The sequence below is a fragment of the Neovison vison genome, chromosome 5, assembly GCF_020171115.1.
Source record: "Neovison vison isolate M4711 chromosome 5, ASM_NN_V1, whole genome shotgun sequence".
Taxonomy (NCBI): domain Eukaryota; kingdom Metazoa; phylum Chordata; class Mammalia; order Carnivora; family Mustelidae; genus Neogale; species Neogale vison.
In genome coordinates, this window is record NC_058095.1 from 37,916,946 (window position 1) to 37,941,359 (window position 24,414).

The following is a 24,414-nucleotide window of genomic DNA, read 5'->3' on the forward strand; positions in this document are numbered from 1 at the left end:
TATACCACCTCTGCATCCCTCTTGAGCTGCCCTCATCTCTAAGAAACGGTGTCAGCAACACCTGAGTGATCTCTTCTCAGCTTTCCACTCTGGTCTCTCTCATACCGTCATTACAAATACCTTATGAGTCTGATCATGACGGCATCTCCGCTTATTCACCCGGTAGAGTCTAAGGCTACTCAGAGCCTGGCACATAAGCCCCTTCACAGTCTGGCGCCAACACTTACTTTGATCACTCCTACCCTCTCCCCTAGCCTGTTGTCCATGCCGCTGTTCCTAAAACATGGTGTCCCCTTTCAGATGCCCATGCATTGTACTCCCCTCCCCCTGGAATTTCCTCCCCTATACACTATCTTCCACATCCAACCTAAAAGCCACTTCCCCTATGGAGTCTGCTGCTTTCTCTCTTAGTCCATCTCTTATTCAAGGACCTGCTCCCTTTGCTTTTAGTTTCCCCGTGTGTTATATTTTTAGAAGCAAGAAAAGGCAAGTATGCTCTAGTAAAGTTGGTTCTATGACAAGCATTAAAGATACCTTTGGATACTCTGACAGAGACTATAAGATCAAGAGGAATTGTTAGAAATAATTCTGCATGGGGGTTGTGTTTCAGAAATGAGAAATTTCCCCTCTGGGATCTTAGTCCAGAGTTTGTAATAACTCTCAGTCGGAGATAAAAACCAACCCTCATTTTTTCAGAAGCACTTGCAGGATCTTTCAGCTTTCGCTTTCTCAGCCTTCTGCTGCTCACATTTGGGCCACTTCACAGCTTGCCAGCACCTTCCCAAAGAGTGGGAGGAACTCCTATCACTGGTGAAACTGAATCAATCCTTTGAGATTTTGTTAATGTTCTGGAATATTTTGGTAACGATAAGCAAAATTGGGGGATTACATGTGAATTCCATTTACCCATATTATCCCTCTGTCAAACTACTTCATTTAATTCCTTTAGGAGGCGGGAATGAAGAACTGTAGTGTGCATGCATACCACGCGTAATGACACGCGCACTCATTTATGCTTTTAAAAAACAGAAAATGAAGCTAAGCCACAAAACCTGAAATATCATAAACTCAGGGGTCAAAGTGAAACAAAAATGGAAACAGAACTATCTTTGAACTTACACCCTTGCGTTCTGTCCAATCAGCTCAGCTGTTTACTCTCTTAAGTTTTAGAGTTTCACTGACTTAACCGTCTCTTGAAGAATTTAGGTCCCAGGGACACAGATTCTTTGAAACCCTCAGGTTATCTGGCAAATCACTGTATTACCACATTTTTTAAAAAATTGTTTTTACCTAAAAAGTATAATGTTTATGTCATATTATAATTCAGTGAAAACAAAGATAGAAGCAAGGTAAAATATAGGGAGAGGAGCTTTCCATTCTCTTGAAAATACTGAATTGAATTAAGTTAAATATGATCCAAAATGGTGAAATGGAGATCACTGTAGTATTAAGCAGATTTGTGTCCCAAAGATTAAAGGCTTCCATTAAAAAAAAAGAAGAAGAAGAAGAAGAAGAGCAGTGCCTGGGTGGCTTAGTGGGTTAAGTCTCTGCCTTTGGTTCAGATCATGATCTCAGGGTCCTGGGATCGAGCCCCGCATCGGGCTCTCAGCTTGGGCGGCGGGGTTGGGAGCAGCCAGCTTCCCACCCCCTGCTGCCTGCCTTTCTGCCTACCTGTGATCTCTCTCTGTCAAATAAATAAATAAAATCTTAAAAAAAAAAACTAATAAATTCTGTAATTCTTAATATAGTTCCCTTTCAATAATGGAATTTAAGTATATAAATGAATAGGTAGATCAAATAATTAAAAGAGGCATTATCTAATTGTTACTTTAAACAATAATAAGCACTCTGATAATATAAATGACCATCTCAGTTTCCCTTTTTGTAGCAGAATTAATATGAGACAATGAACTAGAAGAGGACAGTTTGGAGAAACAAAAAGGAATTGGTTTTTCCTACCAATAGCTCTGGAGACCGACAGACTTCCATTCACCCTCCAGGCACCAAACCAGACTACACAACCTCCAAGAGCCTCAATTCGCTGCTTTTCATCCTAAACAGCAATGCAATAGAAAGAAGCAAATAATTGCATTCAGGATTTATTTATCTACCTTAACAGTAAACAACAGATAAAATACTCATCAGCTTCCGGAAAAGGTTCTCTATTACTCCTCTGTAAGGTGGGCATGGTTGCTCAGATAATGGTGGTAATCCTAATAAGCAAGTGAATCTTAATTAATAGCTAGAAACCCGCCTCTGTGGCGTGCGCCCTCCCAGAACAGAGCACACTTACCTCCCTGTCCGGTTTGTGTGGCTTCATTAGCTCAACAGCTTGCCCCTTCCTCACCAGCATGACCTGGGAATCCCCAACCCAGGCCACATGGAGCATGTTCCCTCTGATGAAAGTCACCACTCCTGTGGTCCCACATCTTAGACTCTGAAAGTAATTCCATAAAACTCGAGTCAGTAAAAATAAACAGACTTCAAATTCTCACTGACAGGCAATTTGTAGTTAGCACAAACTTTTAGTTGGGGGCTGACTATTAATAACTTGATTTCACAACAAACAGCAGCTCTTATTTCTCTGCATTTTTATGTGTATATATGAATGTGCACATGCACAGACCCATGTCATCCAGGATATGCAAGGTAGGGATGAGTATTCATTTCATTTTATGTACAGGTAAGAAAACTATGGCAGGCTATGTGACCTTTCCAAGGGTGGGTAACTCATTACCACATAAAACAGAACTGAAATTCTTTTTCCTCGCAGTTCAGCGCTCAGCCCACTACAGCAGCCCTTAAAGATTTCCATGTTCAGGTCTCTGTTTTGTTACTGACCTACAATATGTACAGAGGGAGGGTCCTAACGTTACAAAGGATCTGACTGAGACACAACAAATGCTCCCATACTCTGAATATTAAGATAGGAACCAAGAGATAACATATATTCCCTGGAATGCTAAGTTGCTTATATTTTTAAAAAATCACCTACGATAATTTTAGGGGCCTTTGCTTTAGATCACTGCGTAAAGAACAGCCTGAAACTTCAGTGCAGGAGCTCAGTGGCAGCATACTTAATGCTCCTGATACTACTACACTAAAATGACATCTCCGTTTGACATGAGTCACCACCAAAGCAGCATGACTTTCTGTTACCAAGGACTTGGCCTAAATTAGAACCACTGCGTCAAGGATGGTAAAAGGCCCCTTGTATCCAATGAGAAAAACAACTTCTCGTTTTCCCTATATAGGAAAAGTTTGTTAAAAATCCTCACCCACCAATAAAATGTCTTCCCACACAGAATGTTCAAAACCTCAGCCCCTGGAACACATGAGAAAGACACTTCAGTGCATATGCCCTGCCGAGAACAGGAGGCCGGGCTGCTTCACAACAGGAATAGCTGCTTTCTTCCCAGCAGTTAGCAGCACATGGGAGCACAGGGAGGAGAAAAGAAACTGCTGAGACAAACCTAAATTATTCAAAAGAACTACTGGCAAGACCGAGAGACACTAGGATCATTGGCAAAGCAAATGAGGTGAACATGGTCAGAGGGAAAAACCATAATTTTGACGACACAGAGGAAAAAAAGGATAGAAGACGACAAAGTGATTCTCTTAGCTTCACGCTGGTGATTACAGATCACCTCTCGGGAGCCAGATCTTGTCCTCAGTCAAAATGACGACAGTCAATGGCTCCAAGGTAGGCAGAGCAGAGCAATATCAGCCCTCAAGACTCTGGGACAGTCTGAGGTCAAGAACCCTTCCTGTTTTCTATCCCTGTATATGTATATACATATACATATATATTCTGTATATGTAGACCCTAGTGGTCATTTATTGGATTTGCATATTCATCTAAACCTAGGGTACAGGTAGGAAAATACCGAATATTTCCCTTGTTTAATACCAAATAGTTCTGAAGTATTGTTTCACTGATTCCAAGCACCACTGCTGCTATGTAGTCTAGCAATGAAATCAAAGAAATGGATTAAATGACGACCTCGCTCTTTCCAAGCCCTATTCAAAAACAGTTAATGTTTAATTCATAGGGCAGGAGTCTTATTTTTCATATGTATAATAATTCTGTAATTACGTTTAAAAATTAAAAATTATTGGGGCGCCTGGGTGGCTCAGTGGGTTAAGCCTCTGCCTTCGGCTCAGGTCATGATCTCAGAGTCCTGGGATCGAGCCCCGCATCGGGCTCTCTGCTCAGCGGGGAGCCTGCTTCCTCCTCTCTCTCTCCCTGCCTCTCTGCCTGCTTGTGATCTCTCTCTGTCAAATAAATAAATAAAATCTTTAAAAAAAAATTATTATCTTGCTGTTGGCTCCAGTTAGAAATGAATATAGAGTACTGTAGTTAATCATATACTAATGCCCAGAATGATAATTAGATCAAAATTTTTACTTTTAGATCTTAATATAGAACCCCTGTCACTCATTCAGAGTAAAAACCTTAGGTCTGATTAACCTTAAGAAACCAGGACATGAGCTCTGACTTTTCTTCCTGTAAAGAGAAAATCAGTTCAAGAATCATCTAAGGATTCGCTCTCTAAGCACATTTTCCCTCAAGAGATACACAGTGAAACACTGCCAACCCACTGAGAACCAAACGTATGGGAGTAATCCAGCTCCTGTTTCCTTTTTAGTCCATTGTTTTAATCACCGTATCCAGATTTTGTCAGCAAAAGTCTGCTTAGAGAGATGGTCCTGATGTGAAGCTGACAGGCACTGGTAAATAAGAAAGCTAAAACTCACCTGCCAAATCCAGTGAGGGACTGGCTTTCTAGAAAATTATAACTTAGGAGTTTCTCTATAGCACATCATATTGCCCCACTAAAACCCTGAAGAGGAAATTAGAACTACAACAGAATCCAATATTGTGGGTCAAGAATACAGCTTGAAAGAACTTTAAATAATGCCTGCCCCAGAAGAGAAGATCTAAAACAGCTCCTGAACTACAAGGTGAGCTCAGTTAGTGCATTCGTGGTTGGAATTTCTGAGAAAACAGCATACCTCCCTGGCTGCTTTCTGCACAAACCGCTCATCAGTGACCCGGAAGGCCCGGCACAGGGCCTCTGCGGGATCGTGGGGGAACATCTCCTGGCGGACTAAATTAACATGCAGGTGGATGGAGGCATAAATGGCAGCGTCCACTCCCCCATGGCCATCAAATACGGCAAAGTAGGCTTGTTCTTCTTGGTCCTGTCAGCAGAAAAACAGAAACTGTTAAGGAAGTGAGGCACAGCCTGACTCAAATGACCCAGTCCTTCTCTGCTGCTCTCGTCACCTAGACAAGGAGACAACGTGCTTCTCTTTTTCGACATGCCTGATCGCCCGCTAACATACCTGCAGTACTAGGGCATCTGTGTTTACGCACACAACACTGCAACACAGCGTGGCCAATTAGCTCAGGCTGAAGTGCCCTGTCAGTGAAAGTTGTCGTCTTGTACCATGGAAACCGCCCACAGGCAGTTGCTTTAAAACTGCTGTTACAAGTTGTGGGAAGGGGGGAGGGAAGGGAAAGGATGAGGAGGAATTGAGCAAAAGCTGTTCTGGATTGCGTATTTTTTTCAAAATGAAAGTATTCTAATAAAATTAGAAACTAAGAACAATAGGAAATAATTGGCCTTCAGCCCAAGACCAATTATGTTAGGATGTTTAAAATACAGAGGGCGCCTGGGTGGCTCGGTGGGTTGGGCCTCTGCCTTAGGCTCTGGTTGTGACCTCAGGGTTTTAGGACAGAGCCCCGCATTGGGGTCTCTGCTCAGCGGGGAGCCTGCCTCCCCTCTCTCCCTACTTGTGATCTCTCTTTCAAATAAAATCTAGGAAAAAAAAAATACAGAGATAATGAAAGCATACAGTATCTTCTTCATAAATCATAATCACATTGAACACTCACTGTAAATAAGAGAGTCTCTAAATTGGTTAGCCAAACTTAAAGCACATCAGATGTCCAAATGCCCTATAACCATTTTGCCTCATCCCCTAATCAAGATTTAGCTTCACACTTTCTGGGCCATCCACTGCTTGAAGCACTGAGGCAAGTGCCAGAGGAGGATCTTCTAAACCAATGGTGTCTTGACAAAGGAAGCCTAATCACAATATTACATTTAAGCCATTAAGTAGTTTGCTTCTTTATCTTCAACTCCAGTGTGTACATCTCAGATCTAACTTACTTAGGAGATCTGTAGCTCACTGAATGCTCACTCGAGTCCTGGACTCCCTTTAGGCAACAGTATGTAATCATTTTCATGTGCAAGCTTTGACTTAATACTTGGGCTCTAGAAACTGAGTCTAGGCCCTGTCATTCAAAGGAAATCAAATATACAAAGTAAATCAGGTCATTTTCTTGTGCTTTTTGCCTCATCTGTTAGCTAGGGATTTGGAAGAACTACTAAAACAACAGGTATATCTGTTTTGAAAAAATTCTTTTTAGGCACATGGGGTTGGCTCAGTTAAGGGTCTGACTCTTGATCTGGCTCAGGTCATGATTTCAGGGTCATGGGATCAAGCCCTGTGTTGGGCTCTGCACTCAAGCACGGTCTCTGCTTGTCCTTCTCCCCCTGCTCCTCCCTCTCTCAAACAAAATCTTTTAAAAAATACTCCTTTTTTTTTTTTTTAAAGATTTTATTTATTCATTTGCCAGGGAGAGGGAGAGAACACAAGCAGAGGGAAGTGGCAGGCAGGGGGAGCCCAATGCAGAACTCAATCCCAAGAACCCTGGGATCATGATTCAAGTGGAAGGCAGATGCCCAACCAACTGAGCCACCTAGGCATCCCAGAAAAAATTGTTTTTAAAGGGTATACTACATTTATAAAAGTACCAAATATAAATGTCCACAGAGTAAAAACACCCAAATATTATGAAATCAACATCTAACACAGACATTACAACTAGTTAATTAAACAGAACTATCTTGATGGGGCGCCTGGGTGGCTCAGTGGGTTAAGCCGCTGCCTTCGGCTCAGGTCATGATCGCAGGGTCCTGGGATCGAGCCCCGCATCAGGCTCTCTGCTCAGCCTGGAGCCTGCTTCCTTCTCTCTCTCTGCCTACCTCTCTTCCTGCTTGTGATCTCTCTCTGTCAAATAAATAAATAAAATCTTTAAAAAAAAAAAAAAACAGAACTATCTTGAAAAAAAAAAGTCCTGATCTGGAGAATTTCTACCTATACTAAGGTAGTACTCATTTTTAAACAACTCAGTTGGCAGGATATGGGTAAAACTGAAAAACAGCATATCCAAGCAGTTTTTAAATGATGAGTGAGCTGATGTGGGATCATCACAAAGAAGGAGGGAACAACAATACCTTTTTGAGGCCATGAGAGTATAACTTTAAACAATGTCAGATTGGTAGGGAGATTCTTAAACAATATAGCACCCAAAGAAACAGAAGACAGCCAAGTGGACCTCTTAAAAAAATTAGTGTACCTTTTAAATAAAAAAAAAGTTTTCCCTGTTATAAAGATGATGAATTGTTTATTTGGACTAATAAAGAAATCTATATTATCCCACCATTCATAGATAACCAGTCTTTTTTCTACATATGTATTTTAGATAAATCAAAATTAGAATTATACTATACATAAAATTTTTAATCCTTTTTGTCATTTAGCATATCATTAGCATTTCCCCCATGTCATTATTACTCAGACATTTGAAATGAATATGTACTATACATCCTATGAGCATATTATAGTTACTCCCTATATGACTTTGATCATTTCTAGTTTATTATTGAAATTGTTATGTAAGACATTTATGTCAAAACATATATGTAAGAATTACCTGCATTTGTGTCCTTATGATATAAAATTAAAAGTGAAATTACCAGATCAATGGTAGTGAAAATATACAGGTTCTAAGTATGTGTTGCCAAATTGCCTTCAAAACTGTTTCTCTAAAGCAAGGTGTTCCTTTCTGCGTTAGGCCTTTGGGCTGATATTGAAGCAAAATGAAAACCAACCGGGTGAACGAACATTAACAATGCCCTCAGATCTGAGTATAATCTTCAAGTGGGTGTAGTGATAGGAGGATTGTTTGTCACGTTAAAGTTCACCTTTAAGGTTACATTTGCATGGGCATGGTAGCAGTTGGAAACAAGGATATTCACATATTCTAAAGGAATTTGGAAACAAAGCTGATCTATCTTTGCACCATAAGCACCAATTACCAACCTACCATCACTGCTTATCAGACCTTGACAGTTAGCTAAAATTTAAATTTAGCTGCTAAATAAAGGAAATATTGTGCTTTGTATAAATTACTACATTGTAATTTTTAAGTTATGGACTTGAGTGAAGAAAAGAAGCAAGTGACAGGCAGAGGAAACAAACCTACCTCTGTTGGCACTAACAGAATACAGTTAATAGAAAAAGAAGAGAAAGATAACAAGAAAGTGGTTATTAAGCTGACAGGGCTCATATGATCTGATTTGTCAGTCACAGAGATTCATGAAATGTAATTCCATCTACTTTCCTTATCTCAGAAACTGAGATTTTAAAAAGAGAATCACAGTAAATCAGAAAACTGTCTCAGTCTTAAAGTCATCCTTTTATGTTTGTGTTTTACGTTGCTTCAACAACATAGTAATGTGGGAACTTAATAAACACCATCTGATTTTACTGTAGTTTCCTTTTGAAAAAACAGCTTTATTGAAGCATGGCAGTTTTCTTTGATGCTTATATGTTTATAGAATAGCACAAAAAAATAGTAACTTCCCTTGCCTTCATGGAAGGGAACTGAGCGTCCAAGACACAAGGACAAAAGAGAGATTTTTGTTTTCCAATCTGAACCGTATGAATATATTACCTATTCAAATAATATAAAATCGGGGCACCTGGCTGGCTCAGTCAGTAGAGCATGTGACTCCTGATCTCAGAGTAGGCGTTCAAGCCCTACGTTGGGTGTAGATTTTACTTAAAAATAAAGAAACAAACCAAAATAACATAAAATGGTTTCTTTTCTGTTTTCTAATGCAAGCAAATTTGTGCCCCTCTGCCTTCAGTCCTATTCCAAACCATCAGGATACTCTTAGAAGTATATTAGAAGTTCTCTTTATAGAAAAATAAGACCATGAAGGTGTTTTTTTTTTTTTTTTAAATCTCATTGACTCTTGAGAAGGGCCCTTTACCTCTAGATTGAAGAGCATATTAAAGTCAGGAATGCAGACATGTTTGTCTTCCATTTTCCTGCGCATGTTTTTGATGGCATGGATTGACGTCTCATAATACAGCTGGGGTCTCCTGCGGAGAGGGAAGTCTTTCACCCAGCTGCAGCAAATCTCGTGCAGTTTGCTGAAGACAGAACGGGCCAATTTCACTGTTTCAATCTCTGTGAAAGAAACACAGACACCCCCAGTGAAGAGCCTTGTAAAGCTGCTTTTCACTTGCCTGCTTGGTAAAGACAGAAGTAGGTCACCTTCATCAAGTTCCTGCTCAACAGAAGTTCCTCCTGAAGAGAAATGAAATGTTCCTTCTGAAGAGAGAAAACGACAACCAATCTAGTAGAAAATCATCACCCAGCAACTGCCACTATGATATTCTTATGTCATGAGGAGAAAAATCTCTGGCCAGGGTTGAATCTACTCCTAGACTGGATTTCTTCCAACCCTCAAAGTTCTCCGAGCACTGGTTCCCTTTTTGTTGGTTGCCGTGGTTATCATCTGGAGAGCCAAGCTCCCCCTGCTTAGAAGAATGACTGAAGTGGGGCCTGAGGAGCTCCGTTGGCTAAGCATCTGCCCTTGGCTCAGGTCATGGTCTCAGGGTCCTGGGATCGAGACCCGCATCAGGCTCCCAGCTTAGTGGGGAGTCTGCTTCTCCCTCTCCCTCTGCCTGCTGCTCCCCCTCTGCTTGTGCTCTCTCTCCGTCAAATAAATAAATAAATAAGATCTTTAAAAAGAAAATGAATGACTGAAAGATGAACAGTAGTTATCCAACCAACTGGATTATGAAGGACTTATGAAAACATCATTTATTTACCAACTATAGGAATGAGAGTTTGATAAACTTTTTCTGTCTCTGTCTTTGTTCTGACCTCTTCCTTTACCTCCTTCCAGTTCTCTAAAAGTTTTTGGCAACAGCTTAAATAGTTTAGCTAAAGGTTAGCAAATGTGGTAAAAGTTTTTTTTTAAGTCTCTAAGGAAAAAAGTACTTTTCTAAGGAAAAAAGTACAGGGGGTGCCTGAGTGGCTCAGTCGCTAAGCGTCTGCCTTTGGCTCAGGTCATGATCCCAGGGTCCTGGGACTGAGCCCCACATCAGGCTCCCTACTCAGCGGAGAGTCTGCTCTCCCTCTCCCATTCCCCCTGCTTGTGTTCCCTCTCTCGCCATGTCTCAATCAAATAAATAAAATCTTTAAAAAACAAAAAAACTCTGTCAGGACACCTGGGTGACTCAGTGGGTTAGGCCTCTGCCTTCGGCTTGGTCATGATCTCAGGGTAATGGGATCGAGCCCCACATCGGGATCTCTGCTCAACAGGAAGCCTGCTTCCCCCCTCCCCCCTGCCTCTCTGCCTACTTGTGATCTGTCAAATAAATAAATCTTTTTAAAAAAACAACAACAACAAAACAAAAAAACCTCTGTCTTATGGGTCTAACCCTGGGTAGAACAAAGGAGATGACAACCAGAGGGTTCTTCACCTAGACTGTTAAGTCTACTACTTGACCTATCAAGTGGAGTAGATAAGCTGACTTGGGAGGCTGACTTGCAGCCCTCGATGGAAGGACAGGTGTGTAAACCTTTTAGGCAATACTGACTAGTGCTGAAGAGACTGTATCTCACATCACCCCAGCTCCAGCTGCCCTCTACTCAAGATGCAGCTATTAAATAACCAAGGGGAGATTAAGTATTCTCAAGCCAGTATTTTAGAGATTCCTACATCTCAGGTAAAAAGCTTTCGAATTCTTCAAAAATTCTTATTTTTTTCCACTTTACTAAATCAGATATAGCTTGACAGCCTGAGAAAACGTGTACCAGATGGGCAATGGCTGCACGTGACTCCTCTGCTCTAGAACACAGATCCCACAGGAGAGAGACTTTGTGTTCTAGAATGGCCCAGGAACTTTTCTGTTTCTTTCCCTGCTGTTGCTTTAATCTGCAACTTCATTTACCTGTTTTCTTATTCAAAATCCTTCCAACAGTGACTATATTCAGAAAGCTTATCTCAAGGTTTTCAGTTGCCTTTCTTCTCATTAACATAGTATACATTGGTAAACCATGTTTTTGGCTTTATCCCCCTTGACATTTTTATATAACTGAAAATCAAGGGTATATTTAAAAGAGAAAGGAAGTTCAGCAAGCAAATGCCACCTGGGGAGGTGCCTATACAAGGGGAACCTGAGAAGGTGTATATAAGAGGGAAAAATACAAGCTAGTATTTTTATTGTTTTGACAAACTTCAGTCTTTATTTTTTAAAGCACCAGTTGCCAGAAACGATCTCTTTCAGCCAGCAATTACCTATTTGTAGCACTCCAACCCAACTGGTCTTTGCAGCAGCATAGGTGTGGGTTTGACTCAATCACAACAGAGGATTGCAAAACAGTAAGTGATTTTGGAAACGCTGAGGGAGAGTGGAGTGGGGGTGAAACAAATCACTGATATTAACTGTCAGTATAGTTCTCAGCTTCCCAAATAATAGAAACCATTATATCATTCTTTGGCTTGTATATTACTCTTACTATATAGACCTGCACTGTAAGTAAGGTTTCTCACTAGCTACACGTGGTCATTTAAGTTTAAATTAATTAAAATTAAATTAAGTAAAACCTAAAATTCAATGTTTGGGTCACATTGGCTATACTTCAAATGCTCAGTAACTACGTATGACCAATGGCTACCACACTGGACAATGCAGGTAGAGAACATTTCCATCACTGTGCTGTCTTTGGGGGCAGCGCTGGGTAGATTCAACTGGTTAGGGGAGGCAACACCAGTTTCCTCTAATATTTAGTAAACCAGTATATCTGTTCCTATCCCCTCCCAGTTGCTTCTTCCCTTATGTTCCCATCACACCATCTACTATAGCTCTTGCCACATTTTATAACAATAGATAACATTTATTAAGTGTGTGTTACGTCCTCTGTCTCTGCAACATTTCACAAACAAGTAAAACCATTTCAATCACAGGTCTGTCTGACTCTGACACCCATGCTCTACATTTCCCAAATTAGACTGTAGATACAGATTGTGTCTTAATCGTACTTGATTAGTCATAGTTCAGTACCTAGCAGATAGCAAGGGCTCATTAGATGTTTACTGAATAAATGGATATGCAAACTTACATAAAGTAACTACTGAAAAATGTATGCTTTTTTATCATCTATTCTATAGGTTTCACTGATTGCTCCACCTATTTCTATAGTGGTACCATTATTTTATAACTATCATAATTTATAACATATTTTCAGATCAGGAGGATTAGCTTTCCTACCTAATATTAATTTTAAAAGATGTCAATTGGTAGTTTGACATGTTTATTCATTCAGATGAGTTTTCTAATTATTTTGGCAAATTTGAGGGGAGAAATCTGTTGCCATTGTTTTGGGATCATCTTGAATTTGTAGAGTAATTTGCAAAAAAAATTGATGTCTTTTCATATTGAGTCTTATCTAGGAACAAGTTATATTATTTCATTAATTTAAATCCTTTTTATGTTGCTCAGTAGGGTTTTAACATAGGATCTAGGATTTTTTTTTTTTTTTTAAGTAATCTCTGTTCCCAATGTGGGGCTCAAACTCACAACCCAGAGATAGACAGTCACATACTCTTACAAATGAGCCAACCAGGTGTCCGAAGACATCATATTTCTTAATGAATTTATTCCTAGTTATTTTGCTTTTTTACCTATTTTGAGTCAGAACTTTGCTTTAATATGTTACTTGCCACCTAGCAAACATTCCTCTTTCTACCAGGGACATTTCCTTCTCTACTCGCAGTCCATGTGCATCTGGGGGTAAAACATGTGGATCCAGTCTAGCTAATTAGACAACCACATTCTTCTGACTATACTGATTGGTTCAGGAATTGGAAATAATCCAAGCTGGGCTGGTTAGAGTGAATCCTGCGATTTATGTAAGAGCAACTGAGTGAAGTTACTCTTACTTTGCTGCTTAACTGAGCCTGGGCAGATGATGACCTAGTGCTTCTAGCAGTCATCTTGCCACCACACGGAGCTGAAAATAAAATCAAAATTAAAGAGGGGCTCCTGGCTGACTCAGTCGGAGCAAATGACTCTTGATCTCAGGGTCATGGTTTGAGCCCCATGTTGGATGTGGAGCCAACTCAAAAAAAGAAAGGGAGAAGGAGAAGGAATGGAGGGAGGGAGGGTGGGAGAGAGAGAGAGAAAGGGACGGGGTGAAGAAAAGGAGGGAAGGAGGAAGACAGCTGAGATCTGGAGAAATGTTAGGTTAAGATGAATCATGTAAGGCCTTGAATCTAGTTGTGTAGCCCATATGTTAAAGAGGAGCCAATAAATTCTGTTTTGTTAAAGCTAATCTGAGTTGTGTTAGTGGTTGCTTGCAACCAAAAAATTCTTAAGTACATATTATGCATACATGCTAGATTTTGGTCTGAGCCAAACTTTGTCCTACAAAGTCCAAGATGTACTCATCTAGTTCTACTTTTTACATATACTTTTAAAATTAGGAATGGGTGGGACGCCTCAGTGGCTCAGTTGGTTGGACCACTGCCTTCGGCTCAGGGCGTGATCCTGGAGTCCCGGGATCGAGTCCCACATCAGGCTCCCAGCTCCATGGGGCGTCTGCTTCGCTCTCTGACCTTCTCCTCGCTCATGCTCTCTCTCACTGTCTCTCTCTCTCAAATAAATAAATAAAATCTTTAAAAAAAAATTAGGAATGGGTAATTGAATTTTATAAAATGCTTCTTTGGGCATCTTTTGAGATTATTCTGGTGTTTTTCTTTTGACCTTAATATATCAATTATCCTAATGGACTTCATATTTTTTCTGTTTTGTTTATGGTCTCAGCACAGTGTGAACCTTATGGTAGGCCCTCAATAAATGAATGAATAAACTATTGTACTCAATACACAAATATTTTACTTAGGATTTTTTACATTGATACTTAGATTGATCTCTCATTTCCTTCTTTAGCTTTATTTCAGGCAAGTTTTCATATCAGTTTTATGTTTTGCAAATTTTCCTTCCATAAGCAATTAGATAATTCATTTTAAAAACCATTAGAATTGTCTATCTTTGCTCATTTAAACATGTTCACCAGGAGAATCGCCTATTCTTTGTCCTTTTTTAGAAGATAGCTCCTTGACAATCTTTTTTTTTTTTTTTAAGATTTTATTTATTTATTTGACAGAGAAAGATCACAGGTAGGCAGAGAGGCAGGCAGAGAGAGAGAAAAGCAGGCTCCCTGCTGAGCAAAGAGCCCGATGTGGGGTTCGATCCCAGGACCCCAAGATCATGACCTGAGCCGAAGGCAGCGGCTTAACCCACTGAGCCACCCAGGCGCCCCACTCCTTGACAATCTTAATCTCTTTCTTCTTAGGTTAAGTTTGTCAATTTGTATTTTTCTAGAAAACACCCAGGTTTTCAGATTTATTTACACGAAGTTTTCATAATTCTTTTAATTTCCTCTGGAATGCCTTGGGTGGCTCAGTTGGTTAAGTGTCTGTCTGTCTTTGGCTCAAGTCATGATCCCAGGGTCTTGGGATTGAGTCCCACATCGGACTTCCTGCTCACTAGGGAGCCTGCTTCTCTCTCTCCCTCTGCGGCTGGCTTCCCCTGCTTGTGCTCTCTCTCTCTGACAAATAAATAAAGGCTTTTTTAAAAAAATTCTTTTAATTTCCTCTGTGTTAGTGACAATTTTCCCCTTCTTGTTTTTAATTTTTACATTGGGATATTTCAAATTGATTTTAGGTTGTCTGAAGAGGAGTTATATCTGCCAAACTAAATTTGTACCGAGAGATACAAGGTTGTTTAGCAAACACTCTGGTAGAGATGACATAAACATGAAAAGAACTTTAGGTTAAGGATTTTTTTTTTAAAGTCTATTTTTGGAAACAACTGAGAGGCAAAGGCATTCAGTGGGGACTTGAGTGCCTTGAAACCAGCAGTGCAGGCTTTACCCAGCATGCTCCTCTCCCACTCTGGCATACCGGATAAACCCTGTCTGCCCACCTCCACCCCCAGATTCTCCTCAGTGCAATTCAAACTGAGGGATTTGGGTTAAAGAGATTAAGGATTTGCAAAGAGTTAGTATTACAATAGATCATTCTGAATCACAACCCTGGCAAGGAAACAACACTGGGTAATCTCTTGAAAAAATAGAAAATCAGAATGACCAATGATACCACCAAAAGAAAAAAAAAAAACCTCTTCATTTCACTTTGCTATCTTATGGGGGTTCAGTTCTAAAGCAGGCATGCAGGGCTACACTCCAGTCTTGCTACGTTAAGTATTCTCCTTCTGCAGGGAGGGTAGAACATCAGCATATAAATAATTGCTGCTTGAAATGGAAAAATAAAATAAAAAAGGGTGTGAAAAAAGAGAAAATTGTCCCAAGTAACCATCCACCCCCTCACAGCTGTAAATTACTCATTAGTCGTTAATGTCACTGTACTGAGCTGGAGCTGAGTCAGCCGCCACCCAGGCTGCCGTGAAGCCGAGTTCGTCTCCCTCATCTTTCATTACAGGGCTTTCACGCCATGCATCAGTACCAGAGGAAAGACCAAAGCTTTGTAGCAGGAATTCCATCCAAGTTGACTCTGGAGCAATTTGGTTCCAAGCGAATCAATTAGTCTCAGTAAAAACAAGAGAAGGAATTCCTTTCTTGCCAATTTTCTATCAAAAATGATCTGGGCGCCTGGGTGGCTCAGTGGGTTAAGCCGCTGCCTTCGGCTCAGGTCATGATCTCAGGGTCCTGGGATCGAGGCCCGCATCGGGCTCTCTGCTCAGCGGGAAGCCTGCTTCTCTCTCTCTGCCTGCCTCTCCATCTACTTGTGATTTCTCTCTGTCAAATAAATAAATAAAATCTTAAAAAAAAAAATGATCTAGAAAAAAAAATGATCTAGAAAGACAGAGGAAGAACAGATATATTTACTCTTATGTCTGCCTCAAGTTCTCTGGGATCTCGTTATTCTCATTCATTAATATATGCTCTGTTCCTTATGCACCATATTTAAAGGCAAATGCTTACAATAGAACAAAGTGAAATATTAAAATTCCTTAACAACTTTGAGTAGTAATTCCCAATTTTTAAAAAAGATTTTATTTATTTATTTGACAGAGATCACAAGTAGGCAGAGAGGCAGGCAGAGAGAGAGGGAGAAGCAGGCGCCTTGCTGAGTGTGGACCCTGATGTGGGACTCCATCCCAGGATCCTGAGATCATGATCTGAGCTGAAGGCAGAGGCTTAACCCCCTGAGCCACCCAGGCACCCCAGTAATTCCTAATTTTTACCAAAACTGCTATTTCCTTAGATCCTGTCAAATATGTATAAGCCTAATATGTTAATAAATATGCCTTCATTAATAAAGCCTCTTAGGAGCGCTTGAGAACGTCAGTGGTTAAGCATCTGCCCTGGGCTCAGGTCCTGATCCCAGGATCCTGGGATCAAGCCCACGTTGGGTTCCCTGCTCCTCAGGGAGCCTGCTTCTCCCTCTCCCTCTGCCCGCCACTCCCTCTGCTTGTGCTTTCTCTCAAATAAATATAATCCTTAAAAATAAATAAACAAATAAATGAATGAATAAATAAATAAATAAAGCTTCTTAATTTGCCTGGAATAAAGATGTACAGTGATCCATGCAATTAAATCACATGTTACACAGTTGTCAGGTAGAACTCTACTTATTTATTGGTAGAAATAAAATTTAATAGGGGCGCCTTGGTGGCTCAGTGGGTTAAGCCTCTGCCTTCGGTTCAGGTCATGATCCCAGGGTCCTGGGATCGAGCCCTGCATTGGGCTCTCTCCTCAGCATGGAGTCTGCTTCCTCCTCTCTCTCTGCCTGCCTCTCTGCCCACTTGTGATCTCTGTCAAAAAAAATAAATAAATAATCCTTTAAAAAATTAATATAATTAATGAGAAGTTTTGTTACAACTGATTTCTTTAATTTTTATGATTTTTTTTTCTTGGATTCTTAAAGGTAAGCTAAATATTTAAAGTATGTCTTGCTCAAACTCTCCCCCCTCCCTCTCTCATCTTTTCTGTTGGGTCTTCACACTTCTTACTTTACTCTTTCCACTTATCTAGGCATTTTATTAATTCTGTTAATATTCTGATATTATCAGACCATATTCGGATAATATTGTTATATTAATCTCTTGCTCCATATTTTCAAAATATACCTGTATTTTTCTTTTTCCCTCCTTTTTTTTTCTTTTTAAAGACTGTATTTATTTATTTGTCAGAGAGAGAGAGGGCATGAGCGAACACAAGCAGGAGGAGCATCAGGCAAAGGGAGAAGCAGGCTCCCCGCCGAGCAAGGAGCCCAATGCGGGTCTCAATCCCATGGCGCTTAACCGACTGAGCCACCCAGGCGTCCCTTTTTCCCTCCTTTTATTGACTAGTTTGAAATACATGCATTTTTTTCTCTTGCTACCGCTATAAAATCAAAATCAACAAGTGGGTAAACATAATTAGATTTCATATGTGTAGACATTCTCTGTGGTTACTATACATGAGATTATTTTAATATTTTTAAACAAATAATGTAGGAAAGGTACTCACCCACAGTCCCTTCTGTGCCATCTGTTTCCTTTGGGATATAATGTGCAGAAAGGTCACTCTGAAGGACTTCGTCTGATGTGGCTCTGGCTAAAGCAGCAGCCAAAAAGGAAGGGCAATTACTGAAATAAAAAAGGCCTATTTCAGTAAGAATTAGGAAATAATACATTTGATATTATTACCAATTATTAACATATCTGTCTCAAAACAAAATTGTGTCTTTAAACACTATTCAACACATGTTTATTGAGTGCATATTATGTGCTATACACTCTACCTTGGCTCTGGATATACACTGGTGAGTAACACAGACATGGCCTCTGACCCAGTAGGGCTTAAAATCTAGTTAGGGAGGCAGATGATAAACAAGTAAACAAACAGGACACTACTTAAAATTGGGATGTTTTATAAAAGAAACAAACAGGGTACAGAATTATAGAAGGGGGATGGTCAGGAATCCATATCCTGAAGGATAAGAAAGATTCGGTTCTGTGGATGTGGGAAGTTGGGAGAGAATATTCCAGGCAGAGAAAATAGCATGCGTACAGATCCTTTCTGAGAGCTTGGTATGTGTGAAGAACTGAAAAAAACCCAGAGAAGATGAAGTATGGTGGATAAAGAGGGAAGATGGCAGGGAATAAGGTCAGAGAGACGGGCAACAGCCAGTTATACGAACCGTATAGATCATGGAAAGGAAAGTGATCTCACTCAAAAGTGCACTGGGAAGCTACTGAAGGTTGTGAGCAAGAGCAAGCCACACCCAGACATATTAATTAAAATATAACTTTAACTGCTGTGCTAAAGGAAATCAGAAAGAATGAGGAGGGTGGCCAATAAGGCGATTGTTATAACCCAGGTGAAACTGAAAAAAAAAATTAGTATATTCTAAAAAAAGAAAATACAGAACTTGCTGATTATTAGAATATAGAAATAAAAGAAAAGAATTAAGACTGAGTCCTGGGTTTTGGTCTGAGCAACTAGGTGAATGGTGGCATCCTTCACCTAGACGGAGAAACCAGGAAAAGAACAGGTTTGTGGAAGCAAAGCGTAAAGAAGAAAACAAGAGTTAATTTTAAAGCATGTTAAGTTGGAAATACCTTTGAGATACCCTAATGAAGGTATCAAATGAAGTGAAAGTTATTAGACATTATAGTGTGGAGCTCAGAGATGATAGGAAATTTGGAAGTCATGAATGTATGGATGATATTTAAAACTACTGAAATAGACTGCATCACATAGGAAGAAATTATAAAAAGAGAATTGCCTCTTGTTTTCCAAACCCTTTCAGAATAGGAAAGTTATCTCATGCCTCACCACTGTATGTATGTTGGGGAGTTCTAGGAAGGGTTTAAATAGTTTTTTTTTTTAAGATTTTATTTATTTATTTGACAAACAGAGATCACAAGGAGGCAGAGAGGCAGGCAGAGGTGGGGGGCGGGGAGCAGGCTTCCCGCTGAGCAGAGAGCCCGATGTGGGGCTCGATCCCAGGACTCTGGGATCATGGCCTGAGCTGAAGGCAGAGGCTTTAACCCAGTGAGCCACCCATGCGCCCCTCTTCCCATCTTCTTAACTTCTGCTAGTGTGCTCCACAGGGGAAGCAAACTGAAAAACAGGGTACAAAGAAGGCACCCAGGACAAGGATCAAAGCTGAGATGTATAGGGAGTGGTTTGGGGTAGAAAAAGAAAGTCATCTAGTACAGTGGCAAAAAAAAATGCATTTTCAGTGAAAGTTTACCTTTCCACATATCACACCAGTGAGATTATATTTAAAAGTCTGACCATTGGAAATGAAATTAGATAAAGGGAAGAAAGGACTTCATGTGCCTCTTAGGCAAGGGAGGGAGTGAGATGGTGGGTAAAGGTAATTCTTAATGTCTTTTTGATATTTTCTATGTTTACCAAATTCTCCTTATAAAACAAACACTAAGTTTGAAATAAAAGTTGAGATTTAATAAAATGGTAAAAAAAAAAAAGCCAGTCACAAAAGACCACATACTCTATGATTTCATTTATATAAAAAGTCCAGAATAGGCAAACCTAAAAAACAGAGTATAGCAGCAGTAGCCTAGGGCAGAGAGGTGAGTTGAATAGGGAGTAACTGCTGATGGGTAGGAGGTTTCTTTTTGTAGTATGAAAATGTTCTGAATCTTGGATTATAGTTAGTGATGGTTAAACAATTATGAATGTACTAAAACCACTGAACTGTATATTTTAAATGGGTAACTTTTATGCTGTGTGAATTACATGTCAATAAAGATATTCAAAAAATCATTGACTTTATTAAGAACATTGAATAGTGGAGGTGAAAATAAGATTAGAATGGGTAAGTGGGAGGCAAGGAGGTGTGGCAGTAACTGAAAGGGCATTTGAGTACAGGGCTGGTTCTTATTTTGGCATGGTATAGAATGTGACTGTTTACTAAATGAAGTAATCTAGTACTTCCTGAAAGATAATGCAGGAAATGGGGGATGACCAAAGGAGTGAAGCTCCTGAGAAGGCAGGAAGAGGATAGATCCAGAACATATCTGGAAATTGCTGACCTTTGATAGCATAAGGAACATTTCACCAGTTGGAAAAGAAAGGAAGAAAATGGGTAAAGATGCAGGGAGGTTTCTAGATTTCTTAGTAGGAAAATCAGAGAGTTCCCATCTAAAGGTTTGTGTCAATAGTAGTTTATTGAGGCTTACAGTGTTTGAGGCACTGTTCTGGTGCTCAGGATACAAATGACCAAAAAAGACAAAAACTCCTGCCTTTGGAACCCTCATGCACTGTTGGTGAGAATGTAAATTGGTACAGCCACTACAGAACACAGCATGGAGGGTCCTCAAAAAATTAAAAGAGATCTCATACAACCTAGTAATTCCATCTCTGAGGATTTACCCAAAGAAAGTCAAAACACGGATTCAAAAAGATATACAAATGGGGAGATGGAGAGGAGAAGTGAGTTAGGGGAAATTGGAAGGGGAGGTGAACCATGAGAGACTATGGACTATGAAAAACAATCTGAGGGTTTTGAAGGGGTGGGGCACCGGTGGGAGGTCAGGGTACCAGGTGGTGGGTATTATAGAGGGCACGGATTGCATGGAGCACTGGGTGTGGTACAAAAACAATGAATACTGTTATGCTGAAAAAAAAAAAAAAGATATACACAGCCTTATGTTTGTTGTAGCACCATTTACAACAGCCAAGATAAGGAAACAACCTAAATGTCCATCCACAGATGAACGGATAAAGAAGGTGTGGTATACATATATACAATGGAAAGTTAGCTATTAAAAAGATTGAAATCTTGCCATTCACGGTAAAATGGACAGACCTAAGTGAAATAAGTCAGAAAAAGGACCATATGATTTCACTTCTTATGTGGGATCCAAAAAACAAACGAACAAACAAAAAACCAGAAATAGATTCATAAATACAAAGAACAAAGTAGTGGTTGCCAGTGGAGAGGGAACTGGGAAGGGGTGAAGGGGATTAAAAGGTACAAACCCCAGTTATAAGATCAGTGTTACGGGGATGAAAAGTACAGCATAAGGAATATAGTCAATATCTTACTAAATTTGTATGGTGACAGATGGGTTACTATATGTGGCGAACTTTTCATAATGTATAATTGTTGACTCACTGTGTGGTTTACCTGAAACTAACACTGTATGTCAACTATACTTCTAAAACAAAAACAAAAATAACCCTTCTCTGGAGCTTCCATTCTGGAGAATGGCTTCTCAATGAATTACGGGGTTAGATCAGTAGTTCTCAAACTTTTACAGGCATCAGCATCAAGGCTTGTTAAAACACAAATTGCTGGGCCCCATCCCCAGAGTTTCTGACTCGCTAGGTCTTAAGTATGACTTCAGAATTTTCATTTTTAACAAGTTTCCAGATGAGGTGCATGCTACTGGGCTAGGGACCACACTGTGAGAATCAATGGGTTAGGTTATCAACTGGGTGGTGAGGATACAAGTATATGGGGCAGAAGGGATGAAGAGAAAGTAGGTATGAAACAGTCATGTCAGAGAGTAGGACTGTCACTGCTAAAACACTGTGACAATTTTTAAATAAAACCAGTCTTTCTGGTCGTACAATTTTCTCCATCTATGTCCATGCGCTGGAAAATGTGTTGGTAAAAAGAATTGTCTAATTCATTAAGGTTTGGGATTTTGCAAGGTGAGTATTAACAGGTGAAAAAGAAACAATGTAATTTAGTATCTTTTTAAGCATGTGATTACAGTGTTAGACCATGAACATTAAATGGGTTAAGAAAGAAAAGACATGAATGATAAATCAGGTGGTCTAAATGTAATTAAACAACTAGAGGGAGTACTTGGGCACACAACCTAGAAAGATGAAGGATTGTAGTCTGAGATGTGTATAGGATTTTGGAGCTAGAGCAGTATTTGTGATAATAAGGTTTAGGTGAGACCAAGAAAGTGAGTGATTGAGTGGTTTAGAAACAAATAAAATGGCAATGTTTATATTTGAAGTCCTCAAGGGTTAAAAAAAAAAAAAAGAGGAAAATTATCATTATCATCATTCATCAGTATTTTTCAAATTGTAGGTTACAATCCACTAGTGGTTAATGAAATGAATTTCATGAATGTGATAAGCATTTTTTTTTAAGATTCTATTTATTTACTTGAGAGAGAGAGAAAGAGAGAGCACAAGCCAGGCTGGGGGTGGAGGGTCAGAGGTAGAGGAAGAAGCAGGCTCCCCACTGAGCAGAGAACCTGAAGTGGGACTCGATCCCAGCCACCCTTTTTTTTTTTTAAAAGATTTTTTTTTACTTTATTTATTTGACAGGTAGAGATATCAAGCAGGCAGAGAGGCAGGGAGAGAGGAAGGGAGAAGCATGCTCCCCGCTGAGCAGAGAGCCCCATGAGCAGAGAGCCCCATGAGGGGCTCGATCCTAGAACCCTGGGATCATGACCTGAGCTCAAGTCAGAGGCTTAATCCACTGAGCCACCCAGGCACCCCCCAGCCACCTTTTTTAAAAAAAAATAGGTACTAGGGTATATGAGGTAAGGTTAAGTACTCTGTATAAACATATAAGTATATACTGAATCTTGATTATGATAATTTTTGAAAGCTATTGCCCTTTAGCAATTATGAAATAAATTGATGACATCCCTTGAAATCCAAATGCTATCCATTTCTCCTTTCATGCTAAATTAACTGAGTTTTTTTTTATAAGTTTTAAATTTTTCTCATAAACCTAAATAAACTCTCTCAGCACTGCTTGATTTTTAACTTTCTATCATGCTTTACTTTGACTAACTGGAGACATCCAAATGTTTTGCATAAGTGGACTTTTAGTATATAGATACAAGATTTACTTAGTCCTTTTGTTTCAAAATTTATATTAAAATTACCTAAAAACCTCTATTGTAATCATATTCCCTAGAATTCCTCCTACTACCAAGGAAGAAAAAAACATCTTTAGTGTAATTAGTAAAATACCTAGAATCTAGGTTCACCAAAGGTAAGAATGTGAAAACTTTAGAGAATAATGGAAGAACCATTAGTCTCATTAATGTGTCACCTGCAATACATTTTTAGTCACAGTTAATGTAATTTTTAACTTTTTGTCAGGCAGAATGAAAATATTTTCAGTGAAGTAGGGAGGAGGATTAGCTGACTAATAGCTAGATATAAAACATCTAGCTAGACACTTCACCCACATCAGCTATCTCTACCTGTCAGAAAGCTGTAACACTTAGCATGAATAAGTTCTTATGATTTTGACTGAAATCAAAGTGACTATTTCTGAAAAATCAGAATTGCAAATATATTTTAAAACAGTCACATCAGTGAATATTTGATACAAGTCAAATAAAAGCTTATCATTAGAGCTTGTCATTCTTAAGAGAATTACCAGGAATAACTAACATGATAATAACACAGTAAACTGCTTTCTTTCATCATTTCTCATACAGCCCTGGACAGAAGCATTTACGATGCTGAGGCATGAAGGTCTCAAAGTTTGGCAAATGTATTGCAGAGCAAGTACCAGAGAATGGCCAAAACTCACAGCAGTTTGTAGAACTGTGGTTAAAACTGTTATTACCTTGAGAACACTGCTGAAGTAGAGTAGGATTCAACTTTTTTTTTAACTTTGGCAGTGTGTGCCATTTTAAGAGATTGGCTCTTTTAAAGTCAAATTAATCATGTTAAGGCCCTCAAATACAGTCCAAGAAAGATCCTTTGCTATTTATGTATGTTAACAGATATTTCTGAAGTGCTTTACCATTCCTGTCTTCAAGCAATTCACATCCTGAGAACAAAAAGAAACGCGTTTTCATGCATACCAATTTATTACTTCCTTGTTTGCTTAGGCATCAAAGTATAGACTTTATATATTCAGAGGTAAAAATAAATCCTTGTCTAGTTTATATCTAAGCCATACATTAATGATATTCATAGCTTTGTACAATGTTGAAATATCATTAATTAGGGGTCCATTCAGTTTTAATTCCAAGTTTAGTCACATAAATAAATCATGCCACTTCATTAAAGCTATTTATGTTAATGGATGCATATTTGAACTTCTGTGTATAGTGACTTTCTCAATGTTATGTACTGTAAGATAAAAATCCAGACTCTGTCAAGCTTCATAAACTGAACTCTGTAATCAATTCTTGCAGTGAGGAAAGAATCCTTCAGATATTGTGTTGCTTGTTTTCTTAAAGACCCATACATATACCATAAACAAAAAAATATTGTCA

General features: G+C 39.4%; 1 protein-coding gene across 1 annotated transcript in view; it reads right to left on the reverse strand.

Annotated features, from left to right (window-relative positions):
• The window catches only part of PPM1E (protein phosphatase, Mg2+/Mn2+ dependent 1E), a 213,451-nt gene that overhangs the window by 6,434 nt on the left and 182,603 nt on the right, over positions 1-24,414 (reverse strand). Inside the window, exons 2-6 of the mRNA XM_044248573.1 lie at positions 17,696-17,814; positions 9,135-9,334; positions 5,017-5,205; positions 2,294-2,437; positions 1,960-2,053 (exon numbers count right to left, since the gene is read on the reverse strand). Of these exons, the coding sequence (XP_044104508.1) occupies positions 1,960-2,053; positions 2,294-2,437; positions 5,017-5,205; positions 9,135-9,334; positions 17,696-17,814 (746 nt within the window). The remainder of the gene's footprint in view (positions 1-1,959; positions 2,054-2,293; positions 2,438-5,016; positions 5,206-9,134; positions 9,335-17,695; positions 17,815-24,414) is intronic.